Source organism: Salvelinus fontinalis, chromosome 31, assembly GCF_029448725.1.
Source record: "Salvelinus fontinalis isolate EN_2023a chromosome 31, ASM2944872v1, whole genome shotgun sequence".
In the NCBI taxonomy this organism is placed as follows: domain Eukaryota; kingdom Metazoa; phylum Chordata; class Actinopteri; order Salmoniformes; family Salmonidae; genus Salvelinus; species Salvelinus fontinalis.
The window spans coordinates 12,004,636-12,029,304 of NC_074695.1; the positions used below are offsets into that span (position 1 = coordinate 12,004,636).

Consider the following 24,669-nt stretch of genomic DNA (forward strand, 5'->3'; position numbering starts at 1 on the left):
GATGTGGACGCTGAGGAACTGACTCTCTCTACTGCAGTCCTCTGTGATGTGGACGCTGAGGAACAGACTCTCTCTACTGCAGTCCTCTGTGATGTGGACTCTGAGGAACTGACTCTCTGTACTGCAGTCCTGTTGATGTGGACGCTGAGGAACAGACTCTCTCTACTGCAGTCCTCTGTGATGTGGACGCTGAGGAACTGACTCTCTCTACTGCAGTCCTCTGTGATGTGGACGCTGAGGAACAGACTCTCTCTACTGCAGTCCTCTGTGATGTGGACGCTGAGGAACTGACTCTCTCTACTGCAGTCCTCGGTGATGTGGACGCTGAGGAACTGACTCTCTCTACTGCAGTCCTCTGTGATGTGGACGCTGAGGAACAGACTCTCTCTACTGCAGTCCTCTGTGATGTGGACGCTGAGGAACTGACTCTCTCTACTGCAGTCCTCTGTGATGTGGACGCTGAGGAACTGACTCTCTCTACTGCAGTCCTCTGTGATGTGGACGCTGAGGAACTGACTCTCTCTACTGCAGTCCTCTGTGATGTGGACGCTGAGGAACTGACTCTCTACTGCAGTCCTCGGTGATGTGGACGCTGAGGAACTGACTCTCTCTACTGCAGTCCTCTGTGATGTGGACGCTGAGGAACTGACTCTCTCTACTGCAGTCCTCGGTGATGTGGACGCTGAGGAACTGACTCTCTCTACTGCAGTCCTGTTGATGTGGACGCTGAGGAACTGACTCTCTCTACTGCTGTCCTCGGTGATGTGGACGCTGAGGAACTGACTCTCTCTACTGCAGTCCTGTTGATGTGGACGCTGAGGAACTGACTCTCTCTACTGCAGTCCTCTGTGATGTGGACGCTGAGGAACTGACTCTCTCTACTGCAGTCCTCGGTGATGTGGACGCTGAGGAACTGACTCTCTCTACTGCAGTCCTCTGTGATGTGGACGCTGAGGAACTGACTCTCTCTACTGCAGTCCTCGGTGATGTGGACGCTGAGGAACTGACTCTCTCTACTGCAGTCCTCTGTGATGTGGACGCTGAGGAACTGACTCTCTCTACTGCAGTCCTCTGTGATGTGGACGCTGAGGAACTGACTCTCTCTACTGCAGTCCTCTGTGATGTGGACGCTGAGGAACTGACTCTCTCTACTGCAGTCCTCGGTGATGTGGACGCTGAGGAACAGACTCTCTCTACTGCAGTCCTCTGTGATGTGGACGCTGAGGAACTGACTCTCTCTACTGCAGTCCTCGGTGATGTGGACGCTGAGGAACAGACTCTCTCTACTGCAGTCCTCTGTGATGTGGACGCTGAGGAACTGACTCTCTCTACTGCAGTCCTCTGTGATGTGGATCGGAGCATGTTCCCTCCTCTACTTCCTGAAGTCAACAATCAACCCCTTTGTATTGCTGAGGTTGTTCCAGCCAGTATCCAGTAACTTCACACTGAAGAGGAGTTGGACAACATTCCACAGGCAACAATTAACAGCCGGATCAAACCTATGCGAGGGACATGGCAGTCATGCTGCATGAGGAAAATGGTGGTCACACCAGATACAGACTGGTTTTCTGACCCTTGCACCTACTTTAAAAAAAAAATGTTTAATACGTATCTGTCACTAACAGAAGCATATCTATATTCCCATTCATGTGAAGTCAATAGATTAGTGCCTAATGAAGGTATTTAAATTAACTGATTTCCTTATATGAACTGTAACTCAGTCAAAATTGTTGCATTTTATTCATTATTTACAAAAAAAAATTGACAACAGAGCGAACAGGACAATGTAACTTCAGAAAGTATTACTTTGGCTTTATCTATATGAAAATTACACACAATCCCTGCCGATCAAACATTTTTGTCATAAATCAATAGCCTACATAAAGGAGACGCATTGAAATTCCAACATCGTATCAGTACTTTATTAGTTTCATACATTATATCACTGGGCATTCTGTAAAGAAAACGGGACAGAAAACAGGTTCTTAAAAATCATGCTTTTGGCTAAAACAATGACATGATATTTATATAGTCAGAGTCCCCACTACAGCAAAACGTAGCCATACAAAGTGTTTTATTTACACAGTCAACACCCATTCACTACATACACGGCTCCGGTCAGTCAAATGTACATCTGCAGAAAATCTCTCCTGAAATCTGTTTGTTGGGCCCAGGTGAAGAAGTCTGTCAGTCTCTGAATCAGAGAGCAGTGAGAGCTGGCAGCTCAGGAACACTTTGACACTAAAGCCTTGTTCACACTGGCAGTTTGAAGTGACTCAAATACAATTGATTAAATCTGTTATTTTTCCTGCACCCCGAACAGCCAAAAAGTACATGGAATCTGATATTTCAAGCCTCATTCCAAACCACCTTCCCAGCCATGGCTTATTCATTTGCCCTCAATTGGTTTTTGACTGTTATTTGGCATATCTTGTTGCTTGCTAGCTACTCTGTTGACAGTTTGACAAGACCATGTGGTAGTCTAACTAGTTTGTTTACAAACAAATGAGTGAATGTTCTAAAAAGCTAAACAGCTACATAGCTAGTTAGTTGACTGCTGTGACTAACCAAAAATAACTCGTTTTGAAAGTTGGATCATCTTGTCCTTTGAGGCTTTAAAAGTGTTCTCACTATGATTTTGAATATTCAAAGCAACTGTGAAACTTCCATGGCGAAGCATTGTCGTCACCTTAGGTTGCTACATAACTTCTTAGTGATAGAAGCACGAGCACCACCAATCAGACTACACCAAAGACCCCTGTCGTTACTGTGACAACTAGCGTAGCCATGTCAGCAAATGACTGCTGTCTGAACAGACAATCTGATTTTGTCATTTGTAACTTGCTGTTCGGACAACAAACACAACTGATTTGAGCATTAAGGCCTGTAGTGTGAACAAGGCTTTACAGAGGGAAGAAAAAGACGGATGCAATAATGCCTGTGGAGGTGAATGTGTGAGAGGGCAGAGAATGAAAGAGACTAAGTGAGAACGGGAGAGTGGAGAAGTATGATTCATTCAGTGATTCACTTCATGGTGAATGGAGTAATTCCCCCTCTGCACCTGTTTGATCCCTCTCTCTTCCAGTGCAGCTCTATTTCAACACCATCTGCTGGGCAAGACTTCCACCAGACTGTCGTATGGTTGGTTTCTATGCTCTTTATCAAGGAAAAACTGGCAGGGTAATAACATTGACCTAAAGGTCGCATTCCTGAAAGCTCAGCTCTCAAACTTAAAGACCCAGTTTCCCGGACCTAAATTAAATCTATTCCTGGACTAAAAATGACCTTTCAATGGCAATTCTCCATAGAGAATTATGTTTAATCCAGGACCGGGCGTAATCTGGGTCTGAGGAACTGGACCATAGAATAAAGTAAACGGGAGTAAAATACACCCATGATAGAAAGGTCTTGAATATTATGAATCCCATTCACCCCACTTTCATTCAGTTATGTAGGTCCTGTGTTATAGCTTACAGGGTCTTCTGCATTTCGGACTCCACAATCAGAGGAACTCCATCTATAAGACGAGAACCACCGGTGGGAAATTCTAACTGGGTAACAGAGAGTAAACCCAGTGAAGGATCTGCCCATTAATACAATAGGTTGACATGTAGTACCTTCTTGAACCTATCTACAACCTATCGACAATTGTCGATCTTACACAGCACGGACTTGGCCCGTGGTTTATGGGAAACTGATCTTACACAGCACGGACTAGGCCCGTGGTTTATGGGAAACTGATCTTACACAGCACGGACTTGGCGTGTGGTTTATGGGAAACTGATCTTACACAGCACGGACTTGGCGTGTGGTTTATGGGAAACTGATTTAACACAGCACGGACTTGGCGTGTGGTTTATGGGAAACTGATCTTACACAGCACGGACTTGGCCCGTGGTTATTGGGAAACTGATCTTACACAGCACGGACTTGGCGTGTGGTTTATGGGAAACTGATCTTACACAGCACGGACTTGGCCCGTGGTTATTGGGAAACTGATCTTACACAGCACGGACTTGGCCCGTAGTTATTGGGAAACGGTACTCCAGAAGTTGATGGTAAATAACTGTACTCCACTTAGATGCTGTTGACAGAATCCTGTTTAAGACAATCCTAGAAGACATTGACGCTCAGGGATAACCGACACTGATAGATAACGTGTTAGAATAGCAGTGTCTCACTGACACTAAACTGTGTTAAACTCAAAACATTTAACATGACCATTATGAAACCAAAGAACAGTCTTATACTTAAAAAACAGAAATGCATAGTTCAGTGGGATCATGGAGCTGTTTACATGGCCTAGTAATGCAATGTGTCCAACCATTTTAAAACACATTGTTACTCCTAGGTTAAAGCACAGAAATTATATAGGTGATTTGAAGATGAGGAATACTACTTTTCTTAAATTTACCTTCGTTCCATTAACATTTCAACCATCTTTCATGCAAGTAGTATTTAAAGAAAAAAATTAATTTATGCAAGTAGTATTTAAAGAGAAAATTCATTTATGCTTCTCCACATTGAAATCCGGTCGCTTTAAAGATACATTTTAGACAATCTGTGAGAGACAATTGTTTTTAGGGAGACAAATTGAGATAATGATTTTAGTTGTGGCTGAAATGGTCACATTTCAGTAAAAATATCTGAATATTTTAATATCCATGCCTGTTCCAATGTTAGATTTCCAAGCATATTTTCTGACAAAAATAATACTTATTAGCGATGTTACAAGTGTGACCTCCAAACCATCCTCTGATCATAAACGTATCTGGAATAAAGATAAATAAACTAACTTTACAGAGAGATAGAGAGTGTATGTGAAAGAAGTCAGACTAAAATATTACTGATTTTAAAACGATAAAGTTAAATTCTGAACCAATGCACTTGAGTCCTCCTGTGGAACCCAGGCTTGCTCCAAAAGCAGACAGTAAAACATACAGAGACGGTTTCATTTGACATGCTTTGGCCCATGTTGTGTGTACAAGGTGAAACACAGTAGAAAACATTGACTTTCCGAGAGGAAGTCTCTGGACATCCAATAACAGAGGGAGGAAGATCGTTGAGTTTGCAAGCTGCGCCATCTTACTGTCATCTCTCCATGCCCACGGGGGGCGGGGGGGGGGGGGGGGAAATCGGTCACTGTTCCACAAACACCACCTTACGCGTCCTTGCGTCCACAAACACACACAAGCCAGTGCTTGTTGGACATAAAGAATAAAAATGTAAAAAACAAAAAATAAATGTGGCAAAAAAAAACAAACAGCTGAAACAAAAGTCAGTCGATTTTGACGGCAGCGTAGATCTTCCGTATGAACATGTATGCTGCGTAAAAGCCGATTGTCCCCGTGAGGAGCCAGAAGGACAGGACCATGAGAGCCGTGTAGCCAAAGTACAACAGGGAAGGAATAAACTCCACAATGTCCAGCTGGAAGAGAGAAACACAACGTCAACTTGTTGTTAAGACAGCTACCAGCCAATCTAAGCACTCAAAACTTCATCTCAAAACTTCATCTCAAAACGTCTTCCACGGTTACCTTGTTGACAAAGTAGAAAAGGGCGTAAACAAGGACGTAGAAGGCTGAGCCCCCTGATACCAGGAAGGTCCTCCACCACCACCGGTAGTCCTGCAGGAGACAGACCACACAGGTGGATGTGTCTGTGACGTCACAACTCACCAATCATACTACTAGACCTCCCGTCTCTATCAAGTTCTACCGAACTACTGTGGTTGAGAACTTAACATCTCTGAACTTCTGTTCACCCTCAATGCTTTCACGATGCAATGCCCCATATACACATAGCAGCCACACAACAGGGCCCCGACTCACCTCTGCACAGAGCTGGAAGTAGACCATCACAATACTAATCTGGGAGCAGGACACCACCAGGATGATGAACACCAGGAAGAGGAAACCAAACAAGTAGTAGAACTGGTTCTCCCAGATTGCCTGCAGAGAATGGATTTACAGTCAGACGACACCTCGTAGACTCCGAACGCGTACAGCAGAGACATGGGTTAGACTCCGAACGCGTACAGCAGAGACATGGGTTAGACTCCGAACGCGTACAGCAGAGACATGGGTTAGACTCCGAACGCGTACAGCAGAGACATGGGTTAGACTCCGAACGCGTACAGCAGAGACATGGGTTAGACTCCGAACGCGTACAGCAGAGACATGGGTTAGACTCCGAACGCGTACAGCAGAGACATGGGTTAGACTCCGAACGCGTACAGCAGAGACATGGGTTAGACTCCGAACGCGTACAGCAGAGACATGGGTTAGACTCCGAACGCGTACAGCAGAGACATGGGTTAGACTCCGAACGCGTACAGCAGAGACATGGGTTAGACTCCGAACGCGTACAGCAGAGACATGGGTTAGACTCCGAACGCGTACAGCAGAGACATGGGTTAGACTCCGAACGCGTACAGCAGAGACATGGGTTAGACTCCGAACGCGTACAGCAGAGACATGGGTTAGACTCCGAACACGTACAGCAGAGACATGGGTTAGACTCCGAACACGTACAGCAGAGACATGGGTTAGACTCAGAACAGATTTTAAAAAAAAATTCTGCGACCAATACTGGGCCGTTTAAGACATTCAGAATGGTGAAGAATAAAAATCCCTGCTGAGGACAAAGAGACAACTGTACAAATGATCACTAACCCAAAACAGGTCTAATATAGACTAATTCTGAATGTTACAACTTCCCCTGGTCTCCCCGTACTAATAGTGAGAGCACAACTTCTTCCATACCAGCGAATTAAGGAAGTTCTGACGAGCGCGACAAAGTTGAGGATATTTCTCAATGAAAGTAAAGGACAGTAATGTTACGAGTAAAGTAGGAATCCCAGGTTTCGACTAAGCACTAAGGCACGAGAGGATGTGGTATATGGCCAATATACCACAGCTAAGGGCTTTTCTTAGGCACGACGTAAAGCATCCGACACCGAGAAAAGACGAGACAATATGTGGTGTCAAAACGGAGACCAGTAATACAACAGAATCTGTAGCAGCTGGCTGTCACTGCTTTTTTGGTTTGGTGTCTACAGAACAGCTGTGGCTTTTCGAATAATATCAGCTAGTCGAAATGCCCTAAAAAGTAAAAAGTAACATATTTTTTGCTGTACTCTCTTGACCAATCAGAGTGAAGCAAAATGCCACCACAGCAGATAGTGGGTAATGTGTCAAGGCCATGTGACATCGGAGGTAGTTCAATGTGCCGTACATAAAAACGACATTCTAAAGTTTGTTGTTTTATTAGATTATTTAGAATGTCATGGTATATCCTTGCATGTATCAATGTAAAATAAAATTTATACAAAAGCTTTTTCCATTGTTAAAATAGGCCTAAAAAAATAAATCGAAAAAAATGAACACTCACAAGTGTTTATACTAAAGTCCGTTGGGATGTCTCCCTGTTGTCACTTGTAATAAACAAGATCCATTTTTGATCGACTTCACCTACGACAGTTCCTCCTGTTCCCCTCTACACTCCTAGTTCAACAGGCTAGAAGAGAACAGGCTATAGGAAAGGACTTCTACTCACACTGAAGATAAAGAAGAGCTCAATGAACATGGCACCAAACGGTAGAATCCCAGCCATCAGGATGCTTTGGAAAGAGGAAATGACACTGCATTAGGATTAACAGTGATTTAATGACAAGTTGTGTGACTGGACATGAGGAAACATTTTGCTCCCCAGCAGGTATTTCCAAACGGGGGTATGCCAAATAAAAAAATGGGATTCACATTAAAATACAACTATTTTTCTTCACATTTTCAAACAGTCTATTTATATTTTCCAACGGGGCTATACATTTGGGTGAGTTTTTTTCCTCGCCTGAGTAGCCTTGTTTCACTGTCAAAAATAAAATGAAACCCTCTAGTGTTCAGCGAAATAACACAATGTCATATACAGGTAGCCTAGTCAAATAATTAACATCCAATCACATTAACCTTCTCTCTCGTGGGAAACCTTCACTCTTTCACAGACATTTAGAAACAGGACAAATAAGCCACAGAGTTTGAGAGAAAATAAAGACTTTTGAGTAGTAAGACATGTATAAAAGCAACAGATACCATTAATAAGCAGTGGCTAGAAGCATCTTATATGGTGAGCTACTGAGTGGCTAGGACAGGCATACCCCATACTATTGTGGAGGACTTCAATTCTTCCTGTTGCCGTGGATATGGCTGGGACAACGCTGGGGGGAAAGGCCCCCAAAAAACTATACAGACAATGACTTCAAACAACACTGTTTCACGACGCATCAGTGACATGGCAGGAGATGTTTTGAAACAATTACTGCTTCGCATACAAGCCAGTGAATTCTATGCGTTACAGCTGGATGAGTCAACAGACGTGGTGGGCCTGGCACAGCTCCTGGTATATGTCCATTACGTTTATGGGGGGTCAATTAAGGAAGACATCCACTTCTGCAAACCAGGACGACATGAGGATTTTTTTTTATTTTTAAGTATTGGACAGCTGTGTGATATCAAATGGACTTTGGTGGTCAAGATGTGTTGGTGTCTGTACTGATGGAGCAAAAGCCATGACAGGGAGACATAGTGGAGTGGTAACGCGCATGCAAGCAGTTCCTCCCAACGCTACTTGAGTACACTGCAGCATCCACTAAGAGGCTCTTGCTGCCAAGGGAATGCCTGACAGCTTGAAAGATGTTTTGGACACTACAGTGAAAATGGTTAACTTTGTTAAAGCAAGACCCCTGAACTCTTGTGTATTTTCTGCATTATGCAATGATATGGGCAATGACCATGTAACGCTTTTACAACATACAGAAGTGCGCTAGTTATAAAGGGGCAAAGTATTGACATGTTTTTTTGAATTGAGAGACGAGCTTAAAGTTTTCTTTACTGACCATAATTTTCCCTTGTCTGACCGCTTGCATGATGACAAGTTTCTCACACGACTGGCCAATCTGGGTGATGTTTTTTCTCACCTGAATGATCATAATCTAGGATTACAGGGACTCTCCGCAACTCAGCAATAAAAGAAATGTCCTCATTGTCAACTGCATTTATTGTCAGCAAACTTAACATGTAAATATTTGTAAGAACATAAGATTCAAAAACGGAGACATAAACTGAACAAGTTCCACAGACATGTGACTGACATTGAATAATGTGTCCCTGAACAAAGGGGGGGGGGGGGGGAGGTCAGAATCAAAATCAAAAGTCAGTAAGTATCTGGTGTGGCCACCAGCTGCATAAAGTACTGCAGTGCATCTCCTCCTCGTGGACTGCACCAGATTTGCCAGTTCTTACTGTGAGATGTTACCCCACTCTTCCACCAAGGCACCTGCAAGTTCCCGGACATTTCTGGGGGGAATGGCCCTGGCCCTCACCCTCCAAACCAACAGGTCCCAGACGTGCTCAATGGGATTGAGATCCGGGCTCTTCGCTGGCCATGGCAGAACACTGACATTCCTGTCTTGCAGGAAATCACGCACAGAACGAGCAGTATGGCTGGTGGCACTGTCATGCTGGAAGTTCATGTCAGGATGAGCCTACAGTAAGGTTACCACATGAGAGAGGAGGATGTCTTCCCTGTAACGCAGTGTTGAGATTGCCTGCAATGACAACAAGCTCAATCCGATGATGCTGTGACACACCGCCCCAGACCATGACGGACCCTCCACGTCAATCCCGCTCCAGAGTACAGGCCTCGGTGTAACGCTCATTCCTTTGACGATAAACGCAAATCCTACCATCATCCCTGGTGAGACAAAACTGTGATGCATCAGTGATTTTTTGCCAGTCCCGTCTGGTCCAGCAACGGTGGATTTGTGCCCATAGGCAATGTTGTTGCCGGTGATGTCTGGTGAGGACCTGCCTTACAACAGGCCTACAAACCCTCAGTCCAGCCTCAGCTTATTGCGGACAGTCTGAGCACTGATGGAGGGATTGTGTGTTCCTGGTGTAACTCGGGCAGTTGTTGCCATCCTGTACCTGTCCCGCAGGTGTGATGTTCAGATGTACCGATCCTGTGCAGGTGTTGTTACACGTGGTCTGCCACTGCGAGGACGATGTCTCCCTGTAGCGCCGTCTTCGGCGTCTCACAGTACGGACATTGCAATTTACTGCCCTGGCTACATCTTCAGTCCTCATGCCTCCTTGCAGCATGCCTAAGGCACGTTCACACAGATGAGCAGGGACCATGAACATTTTTATTTTGGTGTTTTTCAGAGTCAGTAGAAAGACCTCTTTAGTGTCCCAAGTTGTCATAACTGTGACCTTAAATTGCCTACCGTGGCAGCAGGTAGCCTAGTGGTTAGAGCATTGGACTAGTAACCGAAAGGTTGCTAGATCAAATCCCCGAGCTGACAAGGTAAAAAGTATGTCGTTCTGCCCCTGGACAAGGCAGTGAACCCACTGTTCCTAGGCCTATATTGAAAATAAGAATTTGTTCTTAACTGACTTGCCTAGTTAAATAAAGGTAAAAATAAATAATAAATACTGTCTGTAAGTTGTTAGTGTCTTAACAACCGTTCCACAGGTGCATGTTCATGAATTGTTTATGCATGGGAACCAGTGTTTAAACCCTTGACAATGAACATCTGTGAAGTTATTTGGATTTTTACAAAGTATCTTTGAAAGACAGGGTCCTGAAAAAGGGATGTTTCTTTTTTTGCTGAGTTCATATTCAATGTGCGGGACAAAATTGAGGCTATGATTAAGAAGTTGGAGCTCTTCTCTGTCTGCATTAACAAAGACAACAGACAGGTCTTTCCATATGTTCTTTTGTGTGCAAATGAACTCAAGCTTATGGACAATGTCAAATGTGATATAGCGAAGCACCGGAGTGAGTTGGGTGCACAATTCCGCAGGTACTTTCCCGAAACGGATGACACAAACAACTGGATACGTTATATAACCCTTTCATGCCCTGCCTCCAGTCCACTTACCAATATCTGAACAAGAGAGCCTCATCGAAATTCCAACAAGCGGTTCTGTGAAAATGTTATTTAAAATCAGAAGCCACTGCCAGATTTCTGGATTGGGCTGCGCTCAGAGTACCCTGCCTTGACATATCACGCTGTTAATCCACTGATGCCCTTTGCAACCACGTACCTATGTGAGAGTGGATTCTCGGCCCTCACTAGCATGAAAACTAAATACAGGCACAGAGTGTGTGGGGGAAATGATTTAAAACTGAGACTCTCTCCAATACAACCCAACATAGCAGAGTTATGTGCATCCTTTCAAGCACACCTTTCTCATTAACCTGTGGTGAGTTATTCAAAACATTTTATGAACAAAAGCTTTATATGTAAGATGGTTAAATAAAGCGCAAAATGATTGATTATTTTTATATGATTATTTGTGCCCTGGTCCTATAAGAGCTCTTTGTCAATTCCCACGAGCCAGGTTGTGACAAAAACTCACACTCATTCTTATGTTTAATAATTGTATCGTATAGTGTGTGTGTGGCAGACTTACAATGATGACAAAAAACATTTGAGAGTGCGTTGACCCTGGTGCTAGAGGGGGTACAGCTGGAGGTTGAATGTTTGAAGGGGTACTGGACTATAAAAAGTTTAGGAACCACTGCTGTAGAACATAGCAGTAGGCAGGCTTGACAAGTACACTCACCCCACAAACTTGTTCATGTACCAGCGCTGCTCAGGCACCTGGCGAGGGATCTGATTGGTGCGGACGGGGTTATCGTACGGCTGCTTGCGGAAGCCAAAGTAGTAGCCCAAGTAGACCAGCGGCATGGAGATACCGAACCACATGCAGAGTAGAGCCAGCATGGTGGTGAAGGGGACCTGAGGAGGGAGGGGAGATGGTGTGATTGATGTCAACACAAGACATCACAGTCCTATTTCAACTAAGAGATATAGTCCTTACTATGCTGTGAGGTAGACACCAACACCTGTCCTAGTTATGACGGTGAGTTAATGTGTTGATGTTTAACAGTGTCCCTATATATAGTGAATGTGTTGATGTTAAACAGTGTAGGAGACTAGCTAGCTCACGGCTCCAGACGAGTGCTCTCCCCAGATGAAACAGTTGAGGACGAAGCAGATGCAGAAGACCACGGCAGGGTACAGAGTGGCCGTCTGTAGGCAGAGCGGAGGACAAACAGTCCCACATCAACAGTAGGCAACAGGACACTAAGTTTGCTTAAACATACAGCATTATCCATTGATAGTGTCCATTTGTAGTACTCACACAGAAAGCTCCCTTCTTCCAGCGATGACCTTTCAGCGTGCGATAGAGTCTGCCAGCAAAGTATCCACCGAACACACTGGAAGAGAAAAGTCATACGGATGACTCTCCCACGGCGTATAGAGAGCAGACAGACCACAGCCAGAGGCCCAATCCCAAATGGACCCAGAGGCACTATACTACACCCCATTTCTGTGTGGATATCTGAGAGGATTTGATAGGTGTAAGTAATATATAAAATCGCTTGCTCCACCACACCCTCTGACAAGCTAGGTGGAAGTCCCCCCATACTGCTTATACTTATCAAAATGTCCACAAGTACTTAGGGGTCCATTTGGGATTGGGCAAGAGAAATAAGGAGGGCGACTCTCTCCTGTCTTACCCCATGAACATAAACAGGAAGCAGGAAGTGGTCATCAGCGCCCCTCTACTGGAAGGAGACAGCATCCCCAACATGGCCACGACTACAGGACAGATAACACAGCAGCTTCAGCCCCATGTCACAGAGACACACACTACCACGCTTTCATCTCCAGTTGTGATGGATGGCCCATATCCAGACATTACATGTCCTTGATGAAAATGCCAGTTGGTAGATCGAGTACTTTTGAAGAGGTTTTAGGAGTCCTGTTTACAGCCCACTCACAGATAACGATGAGGATCATGCAGAAGAGCTGTATGCCTGAGCCCAGCAGAGAGCTGAGGATCATGGGATACTGTGGAGGTCTGAACACATCACCATGGACGTTCTTCCAGCCTGACTCCTCCATGGTGTCCTCCTAACGAAGACAGACATTGGTATTTTACAGTCACTACCCACATTCATTCACACAACATGAAGAAGCAAATACTTTTCTTCGGGAGGGTGAACACAACATGTCGCATTTAGAAATCTCTGCAGTCTCACACTTATTTAACTGAGTCTCTCTCTCTCTCTCTCTGCAGCTACAGACACAAAGTGATGTCAAATGCCAAAGCCATGTCATATTTAGCAGAGTGAGTGGGGTCTCTTACTATGTCATCCTCTCTGTTGTAGTTGGCGATGTCCTTCCTCAGGGTCCTGATGATGATCATACTGAGGATCCCAGAGAGGAAGAAGACCACCACCACGGAGTTGACGATGGAGAACCAGTGGATCTGCACGTCACTCATGGTCAGGTAGGTGTCCCAGCGAGATGCCCACTTCACCTGGCTCTCCTACAGGGCAGACAAACGGGGTCCATTTCTATTTCTTTAGGAAGGGAAATCCTAATGAGACCACAGGCTCTTTATCTAGAGAACCTTGCATTACAAAACAAGCAATTACACAATCAAGGAGCTTAGCAAATTAAGAAAAATATATTTAACAAAAACAAATAACCGCATTCCTCAGTGAAGAGGTCCATTAACAACAAAGTAGCCAGCTAAGTCAAGTCACATTCTATTTAAAGTGCATCACACCGTTTCACATTTTACAAAGGAAAATCTAAAATCTTTGCCATTGCTAAAAACCTAAAGATGGAACATAAAGGGCTGTGCCTCTTACCTCCCAGCGGACAGAGTAGGTGAAGAGAACGTCATTGTCCTTGGAGGGGTCAATCTCCTGAGGAGCTGAGTTAGTGGCCTCGGGCAGGGTACATGCCCCCTTATTAGCCGCCTTTAGGTCTGCAGAGGGATCCATACAGAGAGAATTAACATATAGAAGGGGAAGGATAGAAACACACCCTGTATTTCACAGGAGGCTGGTGTCACCTTAATTGGGGAGGAGGGGCACGTGGTAATAACTGGAGTGGAATAGGTGGAACGGTATCAACATGGTTTCCATGCGTTTGAAGCCATTCGTGCCGTTCCAGACCTTATTATGAGCCGTCCTCCCCTCAGCAACCTCCACTCCTGTATTTTTGAATGCTTGTCACTGTGTTTATTGGGCTCATATAACCCGTTCGTACAGCAGAAAGGACACTAACTTACCCTCCACCTTGACACTCTGGGGAACCACCTCAAAACGTACAACTCTGTAGTTGTGCTCTTCCCCCTCCTCCAGCTTCTCCTTGTGGTAGTAGATGATGAAGGACAGGTGGTTGTGTAGGTAGAACTATAGCAGAGAGACAACATACTGTAGGACAGGTGGTTGTGTAGGTAGAACTATAGCAGAGACACAACATACTGTAGGACAGGTGGTTGTGTAGGTAGAACTATAGCAGAGACAACATACTGTAGGACAGGTAGTTGTGTAGGTAGAACTATAGCAGAGAGACAACATACTGTAGGACAGGTGGATGTGTAGGTAGAACTATAGTAGAGAGACAACATACTGTAGGACAGGTGGATGTGTAGGTAGAACTATAGTAGAGAGACAACATACTGTAGGACAGGTGGTTGTGTAGGTAGAACTATAGCAGAGAGACAACATACTGTAGGACAGGTAGTTGTGTAGGTAGAACTATAGCAGAGAGAACAGAATACAAAACACCCTAAAGCAGGGTTTCTTAAACTATGGTTTGACTTGGGACCCAAAGTAGGCCCTGGGCATGTGAGAGGATTGTGAGTTATCTATAATCACACAGAATTGTTTATGAATTTGGGTCGTTGAAGGACGAGTTGGGTCTCGGGTGGACGGTCAAGTTGTCATTTGGGCCTCAAGCTGAAAAATGTTAAGATCCCCAGCCCAACAAGATCGGTTCTAGAAAAACTAATTTTATATCTAGAAAAAACCCTGCTGTCTTTATCCACTTCTTTACACCTGAAAGGTGTAGGGGGTCAAATAGAAGGATTCAGCGTTCCACTCCCCTAATCTCATTCAGATGTGTCCATGCTCTCTCTCCATCCTTTAGTTATGCCCTTGTAAAGAGGTTCAGTACCTTGTTGTTGTCAGTGAAGCCCAACCTGTAGCCGTGTTCAAACTGAACATCCTTCACCACCTCCTTGTCCTCAGCCCCTGCCTCTATGTTGGGGTTGAACTCCAGCCGCGTAGCCACTGGGAGGTTGTCCGCAATGCTGTGGGAGTTTATAGACAGGATTAACATGGACCATACAGCAGCATTTTACACAGTTACCTGACAAATGCGCTGCCTAATTGTATTGATCCAATGGTAGATGATTCACAGGCATGCTGAGTGTTTCTTAAAAAGGTGATAAAGAGTAATGAGGAAAGTGAACTCACAGGTGAACATAGTACTCCTCCTGAATTCGCTCAGCCACCAGCTTACTCTGCTGTACGTTGAGTTTCATCTTGGCACAAACCACCTCACACTTCCTGTCCTGGGTCATGAGTACCGAGTACAGGGTGTTGACAATACGGTCCCCGCGTAACACCTCCCCTGCACACACACAGAATAACAAATCTCAGTAGTACTTCTTGGTGAGGGCCTTGAGGTGCAACAGATTATTATAAATCACATACAAAGACAAATCATCAGCAAATAAACACAGTACAGAAGCAAACTGTAAACATTCCAAACAGCGACACAAGACATCTGCATGAGAGGAGAGCAGAGAGAGATGTTTACTTACCCAGGTTCTCTGCTTTGTAGACCACTTTATCAGGCAGACAGAAGGGCAGGGAGTAGTATTCATAGGGAAGCTGAGTCCGGGAGCTGGTCAGCTTCACGGCCTGGGGGGGGGGGGGGGGGGGGGGGGATCAATATGCACATTAATTTGAGTGACTGACTGCCTGACTGCTGATTAAAGATAAAAAGGCTAGGAGCAGGACAACGTTTCTGCTTAGCTTACCTTAATCTCTACAGCACTGTTCTGGTGGAAGTTCATTGGAGCAACTCCAGGCACGTAAAAGGCCTGTACTCCTCCAGGCAACATGGACAACAGCAGAAGGGCCAACCACGTCGCCTGCAACACACAAACGGACTACTTGCCACATACTCAATTTCCAAAGTGGGTAATCAATGGAGAGTGGAGACACATTCGGTCATGTAAAGTGAGACACATTTTTCAACCTGAGATGATGGTGATCAGATTAAAATGTTTGAGGTTTATTGGTGCACAGTACCAAGCACAATCCAAAATGACTCAATCACTTACACAAAACCTTGAGACTGTACTTGGCATGGACCTACAGTATGGCACAGCTAACCAGTTACAGTGGCTAGACCGTAGGCCTACACAGGCCACTGAGGGTATAGAAACACCTTAATATCTCAACATGATCTTGTGAATTATTTAGTGTATGCTTAAGGGTGTTACAATAACACTGCATGACAATTATTAGAACAAAACAATTTTACAGCTGGAGGTCACCTTAACCAGGGTTCCCAGATCCAGGTTAAACCTAGTACTGGACAACAAAAAATGTACAGATGGGGAAATTGCATTGAAAGTGCTTTTCATCCAGGAGGCTCAATCTGTGTACGGCAAACCAGCCCTGTGCAATAAATCCTAAATATTAGCAACAGGGAGTAGTAACGGAAAGTGACATGGGTGTAGGCTATATAAATCCCTTTCACTCAGATTGAGAGAGCTCAAGATTTAGCAGGCAAACATAGGTCTCTTACTAAAACTAAATGTCACACCAGTCAAGCTGGATTTTCCTTTCCTGTCTGAGTGCTTGTAAAACCACCGTATCCATGACTCTAATCAGACCATAACTATTCTGCATTTGTTATGGGGGTGGGTGGTGGACGAGCATGCACATTCTGTGATAGCAGTGAAACGTCTAAACACTGAAAATATACATGTTGATAAAAACAATAACAAAACCAAACAACCCAATGTAGCCGAAGTTATCGTATTAATCTCGCTTGAAATGATTAATTTGTTAGCCAGCTACAGGTCTTAGTTAGCTACCTCTCTGTATAAGAATGAGTAAAAAATCTCCACACTCACAATAGCTAACGTTAACTAGCTAACGTTAGCTAAATAGCTAGGTGACATTACTAGTTAATTGTTTTGATAGGAATGTCAACTAAATACACCACATTGATACTCATCAAGGAGCTCGTCTTTGGCTACTATAATAGAATAACGTTAGACCTATCAACGCGGAAATACATACCTAGCTAGTTGCCAGCCACATTCTACCTAGCGAACCATGGCATAGTTAGCATTAACCATGTAAAGTTAGCTAGCTAAACTGGCTCTGGTGCTCGAACTAGCCAACTAGCACATGAAAACGACCTGCTTTGCATTCCCAGTTGCTACGACGTTTAGAAAGCGTATGCGTAGCTAATGTTAGATAATGATTTCAGACTAAATAACGAGCCAAGTTAGTTAGTTAACCTTACATTTCTGTAGTATGTTGTTGGCTAGACAGATAACAGCCCAGCTACGCCAAAGCCAAGGGCTACGAAGTCAAGTATTACTGTTAACTGTCAACCGTAATACATTTCCTTTCTGATCAACATACACAGTAATTACTAAGGAACATTATTGTATTGTGGATTTACACTTGAAAACACATTTGACAAGTTAGCTGGTTAGCGTCGTCAACACTAGCCTACAACGTTACTAGCACTTTTGCACCATTGACAAACCAACAATGTAGAAAGACACCACATTTAAATACCGTTAAATCATAACTTTTAACTTCATTTAATAAAGTAAACTCGGATATAAAGAATAACACAACAATATGCTTATAGTTGAAGGTAGACAGTGAAAACAGACAGATGTTTGAAGAACAAAATTGTATTCCTTCCCACTTACCATCGCCGCGGCCGCCATCTTGAATACACGTGTCATTCGTGACGTGAAGGAACTAGTATCCGTTCGCCCCGGTCGTCATACAGAGGAGACTGGCGAATCAGTGATGCCAATTTAGCAATTTTGTTGCTAGATTTAGCAACTTTTCAGACTACCCTGGCAACTTTTTTTTCAAACAGCACCTAGCAACAAATTTAGCTACTTTAAATAATGTATTTGGAACTTTTAGCAACTTTTGAAAGTGACTCAAACGCTAAAATGCACGCATTTTCCCTCTAAATGACACAAAAACGATTTTCTCTGTCACGCACTCAGTGCCTGGCTGCAAAAGTGCATTGTGAGTGACGTCGGCAGCAGGGGCTCAGCCAGCAGCAATTTCAAATCATTGTTGGCTGACTGCAGCAGCAGTAGTACGGGTTCGACGAGCAAAACCCAATGAATATAGTTGTCACGAATGTTTGATCTTGAACAGAACCTATAACATCAATCAACATGTCTCAATCAAAATTGTACAGCCAGAAGTACAGAAAAGAGTGGGAGTACCTGAATTTAAAGGGTGGCTGAAGCCAGTAATTGGGGATGATTGTTGGGCATACTGTGTGTACTGCAAATCAGATATGCTTGCAAAAATGTATGACATCAAAAAACATTGTGCTACAGCAAAGCATATAAATAAATCAAAACCGTACAACCCCGCAACGCAGTCTACATTACCACAGTTGGTTAAGAAAGTGCATAACTGCAAATGTAACCGATGTGAAATGGATAGCTAGTTAGCGGTGGTGCGCGCTAATAGCGTTTCAATCGGTGACGTCACTCGCTCTGAGACCTGAAGTAGTTGTTCCCCTTGCTCTGCAAGGGCCGTGGCTTTTGTGGCCCGATGGGTAATGATGCTTCGAGGGTGGCTGTTGTCGATATGTGCAGAGGGTCCCTGGATGAAGGCGAGGAGAGGGACGGAAGCTATACTGTTACACAAAAGCGCAGAATGGCCATTGCGGAGCATTGGCTGCCTTTGGGGATGCTGCCTTTTCAGATTCTGTGGCAGCAAGAATGCCCGACAATCATCCCCAAAGGCAGCATCCCCAAAGGCAGCAACAAACTTCCAAGTGCACAGAAATGATTAGGGGAGTACTGGCTCCTTATTTTCTCCAAAAGGTAACATCAGATGTGGGGGGATGAGAAGTTCAGTCTCCTTTTGGATGAGTCCACTGATGTCAGTGTCTCGAAATACCTGGGTGTGGTGATTCTGTATTTCAGTGCTAAAAAAATAACCTTTGTGTCCACATTTCTCGGGCTGGTTGAATTGGAGGGGGGCGATGCCAGATCAATAGCAAAGGCGGTAGTTGAGTTTCTTGAGAACTTAAAAAAAAAAAAATCTTCAGGGTATTGGCACTGATAATGCGTCCATGATGACTGGGGTGCACAACAGGGTGCACAAGATTTTAAAGGAAGAATGTGCATTGCCCAATTTGGTACTCATCCCCTGTGTGTGCCATTCTTTACAATTGGCTGTCTGTGCAGCATCCAAAGAAACCATCCCTAGGAGTGTGGAGTACTTAATCAGGGAAACCTACAACTGGTTTTCCATTTCTCCAAAATAGCATGAGGTGTACAAAGCAGTGTATGCCACCATTAATTGTGGCCAGAAACCCCTGCAGATCACCAAAGTGTGCCACACGTTGGCTATCGATTGAGCCGTATATTGACTCGTATATTGACTCGAGTAACTCGTATATTGAGCCAGTGGGAAGAACTGAAACTCCACTTTGAGTTGACCAAGGCCAGGGAGCATTGTTACATGGTGGATGTTCTCCATGCCATGCACATGGACAAGACCAACTATGTCTACCTGACATTCTTGTAATTAATCCTCCTCCCTCAAATGACTTCACTGCAACTTGTACGTGGGACAAGTTGCAGTGAAGTCATTTGAGGGAGGAGCAAACAGATCCTGTCTAGCTTTTGGGCAATCTGGTACACCTCTTAACATCGATTTGCAGCAGAGTAGTCAACCCTATGGCAAAAATGGATGTCCTGAAGGATGCCATTGATAGACATCTCAGTCCATCACCATACCTTGGGTAACTTTTCGAGAGCACGGTGTACCAACTCAGTCTTGAGCCAGAGGACCAAAAGGACATTCGAAGACGGTGCATCAACTACGTTGTTGCTTTAAGCAAGGAGCTGCAAGCAAGGCTCCCAGACAACCTAGAAGCCTTGTGGAACATGGCCTTGTTCAGTTTTAAGGAAAAGCTAAAGCACAATAAAGGCACCACTGAAATTATTAAAGTAGCTGAGCTACTGGGGTACCAGCCCCAAACAAATAATCAAATTGTTTCCCAATGGAGAATCATCCATCTGTTTAGGTGGGACTCAAATGAAAATACAGTTGAGTTTTGGAGTGAAGTCAATAACTACACGGACTCTTCCGGGTCAAATCCATTTGAAGACCTGTGCAAATCTGCACTCGCTGCCCTCTCCTTGCCACACTCAAATGTGGAGGTTGAACGGCTATTCAGCCAAATGAGTGTGGTCAAGTCAAAGTTAAGAAATAGAATGTCACTGCACACTCTCAACTCCATTCTACTGGTGCGGTATGGACTGAAGCTGGCTGGTGAAACCTGTTACCAGCATAAACTACCAGGTGTTCTGCAGCAGTTTGGCACCACAGCAGCATACAGCTTTAAGGCCACTCCATCCACTTCTGCTGGTTCCAGCTCAGTGACAATGCAGTTGGACAGTGAAGATGAAGTGTATTTCCATGCCAATCTATGATTCATCATATTTACAGTACGCATGCAAGGAGTGGACTTTCTGGAACTGGCAGAGACACACAGCTGATGGTGGCAGTGTGTACTGCAGTGTGAGTGAGAACAGTGGCAATATCTGGAGGAAACCAGTAAGCAGCTATCCAGCCAAGCAGCACAACAACCTGCAGAGAGCTGGAGAGAGATGCCTAGCGTATACATCATTATTTGAGTTAAGTTGCTTGTTCAATAAGATAGCATATACAGTACCTTGTTATTTGCTTGTACCTATAATTGTTGATCAGTTAGGTAGCATGTTAACTACCAATACACTGCTTAAAACTATAATTGTTCAGAATGTGTAGGTTTACTAGTTAAAAAGAAAATAAATAAAATGTAATTTTTCAATAATGTGTAATTGTTCAAAAATTCAATGTGTTGTGTTTAAAAATACAAATATCTGATCATATAAAATGTGCTGTGTTTAAATTACGTTTACAAATAAAAATATGTGATAAAAAACAAACATTTCTAAACTAACAAATGTCAAATCATATTTTTCGCCGAGATGGCCAGTCAATTTGAGTAACGTTATTGTGTATTCTACGTAACGACGCAGTTTTACGTTATTACGTAATGGCGTCATCAGGCAATGACAACGTCATTTAGCAACTTTTAGCAACGAATAGACCTGCCGCTAGCAACTTCCCCTGAAAATTAGTTGGCAACACTGCTGGCGATACTACAGTTTAACTGACGCCGAGCCCAGAAAGACAATTCCCATAGACATCCCAATGGAGAAGTCCATACTATTTTTTCCAAAAACAGTCCCTCTGTTCCTTGTGTTAGAGAATGATACCAATCATGTTGCTATCTTTGGTCCACTGCTCCCAGGGTAGCAGAACTTCCCGTGCCCCTGTACTCTCTTTCTCTGTACACACAGCATAGTGACTGCTCTGCATGTGTGTGTCCTCTCCCTCCACTGAAACAAACACACACTGGCTACCGACTCTTGGGAAAGTACGACACAGACGAATGAGGCACATTAGGTCATTTTCTTTTCGATCCAGGAAGATGTCACCGTGTTGATGTTCTTTCAGTTTCTGCTAAATGTGTCCAGAAGTAACCCATAAACCGTGCCTATCCAGTGTGCAGTCATGTAGAACTGAAGGCTTGGTGTGGCTAAGTATTTTTTTTCCTCCATAGAAATAGAATGACAATCATTGATAAGAAATTATAGAATAATAATCATCTAATTCAGTTTTTTTCTGCGACTTATTTGGGCCAAAGGGGTTAAATAAAACTTTAGGATTGTGTCTAGGCTAGGGGGAACTGTGTGTAATGGGAAGGGATGCTGCACCTGCCATTATTGTCCCTCTGTTGAGGTGTTTGAGCGCTATGCGCCCTCTAGTGGCCGTTCTCCAGTGGTTCATGATGACAGCGGTGAGTTTAAGTGTCTGGTTCAGTCTCAAATCCTCCCAAAATATCTATTCACATTTTATTTGTAACATGCTCCGAAACAACAGGTGTAGCAGACCTCACAGTGAAATGCTTACTTACAAGCCCTTAACCAACAATGCAGTTAAGAAAAATAGGTTAAGAAAGTATTTACTAAAATAAACTGAAGTTAAAATTCTAAATAATTAAAGAGCAACAATAAAATAACAGTAGCGAGGCTATATACAGGGGGTAGCGAGGCTAAATAAAGGGGGTAGCGAGGCTATATACAGGGGGTAGCGAGGCTATATACAGGGGGTAGCGAGGCTATATACAGGGGGTAGCGAGGCTATATACAGGGGGTAGCGAGGCTATATACAGGGGATAGCGAGGCTATATACAGGGGGTAGCGAGGCTATATACAGGGGGTAGCGAGGCTATATACAGGGGGTACTGGTGCAGAATCAATCTGCGGGGGCACAGGTTAATCGCGGTAATTGAGGTAATATGTATATGTAGGTAGAGTACATCTCTGCTCCAGGACCTCCTGTCTGTTTCAAGCCCAGTCCAGCTCGCTCTTCCAGTGGGTAAAACACAGGGCCATCAGCCTCCTGACTCTGCCAAGCTGGAAACGGGCACCACTGTGCCTACGTGCCAAGCTGTGCCAGGGCAGGGCGGACGTAGGCTTTCTAGCTCTGGAAAACCCAGCATGGGAGAAAGAGAAGTGAAAAGGTGAGAATGAATCTTAAATGTTGCACAGAATTACTTGTCCAATCCACTCAAAAGTTATTTTTGGAGGAATGTCCCCTGTTAAAATATAGTAGATCTGGAGGTCTGTGTTTTAACATTTTAGTAATTTAGTAGACACTTACCCAGAGCAACTTACAGTAGTGATTGCATACAAGTTCATATTGTGATTTTTTTCATACTTGGGAATGGAACTCACTACCCTGGATTTGCAAGCACCTCGCTCTACCAACTGAGCTACATTTAAATGAAGTAGCCAACTGAGACAGATATTGGTATGCATGGCACACTGATTTATCATCATGGGGCAAATGTTCATATTCATGGGGAAATTATTAGTTATCTTTTCTCTTTATACACAGTTACATAACACACACACACACACACACACTGTTGCCTGGTTGTGAAAAGCCAAACTGGTCAGTGAGGACTGATGCGCTGTGACCAAATATTTATATATATGCTTTAGTACTAATTTTCACAAGTATGTGGTAAACTTTCACAACTCTTAGTACAAAACTCAATGCAGGTCATCAAAAGGCTGTTTTTTTCCCAAACTTTAAGCACATTTTCTAATTTACTAAGTACAACACACAAAACCACACAGTAACTTTTTCACCAAACCAAAACAGTGTTTCATCTAGAAATACCTTCCATATTAAGTAATTGCCTTTCACATTGCAATGCTCACAATACGTTTCATATGACTCTCTTCTCATTTGTTTAAATACAATTGACCATCATTTAATCCAAATGCGCTTAATGGTTAATCACTTAGCTTTTTGGTTAACCTATAGATTTTAAACTGGTTTGTCTACTATATATGGATTTTGAGAACTACAGAAAGAAAATATGTTTGTAAAGTATAACCCTACATAGTAACTGATCCTTATTGCTAATGGATTTCAGTTGTAACAACAATGGGTCACCATATAAAAGGATGTGTGTGATCACTTGCAATTTCTTTCAACATTGAGCAGGATAGACAGCAAGGGAGAGGAAGAAATCAAAGAGCTTGTGGGCATGGGCCCCGTCAAAGAGGTGGGCATGGGCCCTGTCAACGAGGTGGGCATGGGCCCTGTCAACGAGGTGGGCATGGGCCCCGTGAAAGCTCTGGGCATGGGCCCCGTCAACGAGGTGAGCATGGGCCCCGTGAAAGCGCTGGGCATGGGCCCCGTGAAAGAGGTGGGCTTGGGCCCCGTCAAAGAGGTGGACACCAGAGAGAGGGAGGGAGGGAGACGGCAGGGAACTGTGGTGTCTGATGAAGTCTGGGTCGTTGACCATGTGGTAAACAGAGGATTCCAGATTAGTTCACCCCTGAACATATCAACTGTCAATTAGATCATGAGAACACCCCCCCCCCCCAAAGGGTGTGTTTTACCATTACATTTACAGTAAATGACATATTGTAATGCATGTAAAGTCACAAAACATGTTACAGTATGATCTATTGATGGTATACTCTGTTCTACCTTCCGTCTTTCAGATGGGACGTTAAACGGGTGTCTTGACTCTCTGTGGTCACTAAAGATCCCATGGCACTTATCGTAAGAGTAGGGTGTTAACCCCGGTGTCCTTGCTCTCTGTGGTCACTAAAGATCCCATGGCACTTATCGTAAGAGTAGGGTGTTAACCCCGGTGTCCTGGCTCTCTGTGGTCACTAAAGATCCCATGGCACTTATCGTAAGAGTAGGGTGTTAACCCCGGTGTCTTGACTCTCTGTGGTCACTAAAGATCCCATGGCACTTATCGTAAGAGTAGGGGTGTTAACCCCGGTGTCCTGGCTAAATTCCCAATCTGACCCTCATACCATCACGGTCACCTAATCATCCCCAGCTTACAATTGGCTCATTCATTCCCCCTCCTCTCCCCTGTAACTATTCCCCAGGTCATTGCTG

General features: G+C 44.1%; 1 protein-coding gene across 1 annotated transcript; it reads right to left on the reverse strand.

The window, feature by feature from the left end:
* Positions 1-5,121: 5,121 nt before the first annotated feature.
* Positions 5,122-17,946, reverse strand: LOC129829548 (transmembrane 9 superfamily member 4-like). The gene is made up of 17 exons (XM_055891304.1): positions 17,844-17,946; positions 15,918-16,031; positions 15,699-15,798; positions 15,349-15,505; positions 15,047-15,182; positions 14,157-14,280; positions 13,732-13,850; positions 13,221-13,403; positions 12,853-12,985; positions 12,589-12,670; positions 12,210-12,285; positions 12,014-12,097; positions 11,628-11,803; positions 7,558-7,621; positions 5,832-5,951; positions 5,538-5,627; positions 5,122-5,428 (listed from the first exon to the last, which is right to left on the reverse strand). The coding sequence occupies exons 1-17, from the start codon at positions 17,877-17,879 to the stop codon at positions 5,279-5,281; spliced, it is 1,944 nt and encodes a 647-aa protein (XP_055747279.1). The 5' UTR covers positions 17,880-17,946; the 3' UTR covers positions 5,122-5,278.
* Between the last annotated feature and the right edge of the window lie 6,723 nt (positions 17,947-24,669).

Bases quoted from the DNA above. Each gene is read 5' to 3' on its own strand.
- LOC129829548 (XM_055891304.1), bottom strand. From the start codon at position 17,879: ATGACACGTGTATTCAAGATGGCGGCCGCGGCGATG. The intron at 11,804-12,013 runs GTGAGCTAGCTA...CTCCCTCCTCAG, and splicing joins GAGAGCACTCGTCTGGAGCC to GTCCCCTTCACCACCATGCT. The intron at 5,952-7,557 runs GTGAGTAGAAGT...CATTCTCTGCAG, and splicing joins AGCTCTTCTTTATCTTCAGT to GCAATCTGGGAGAACCAGTT.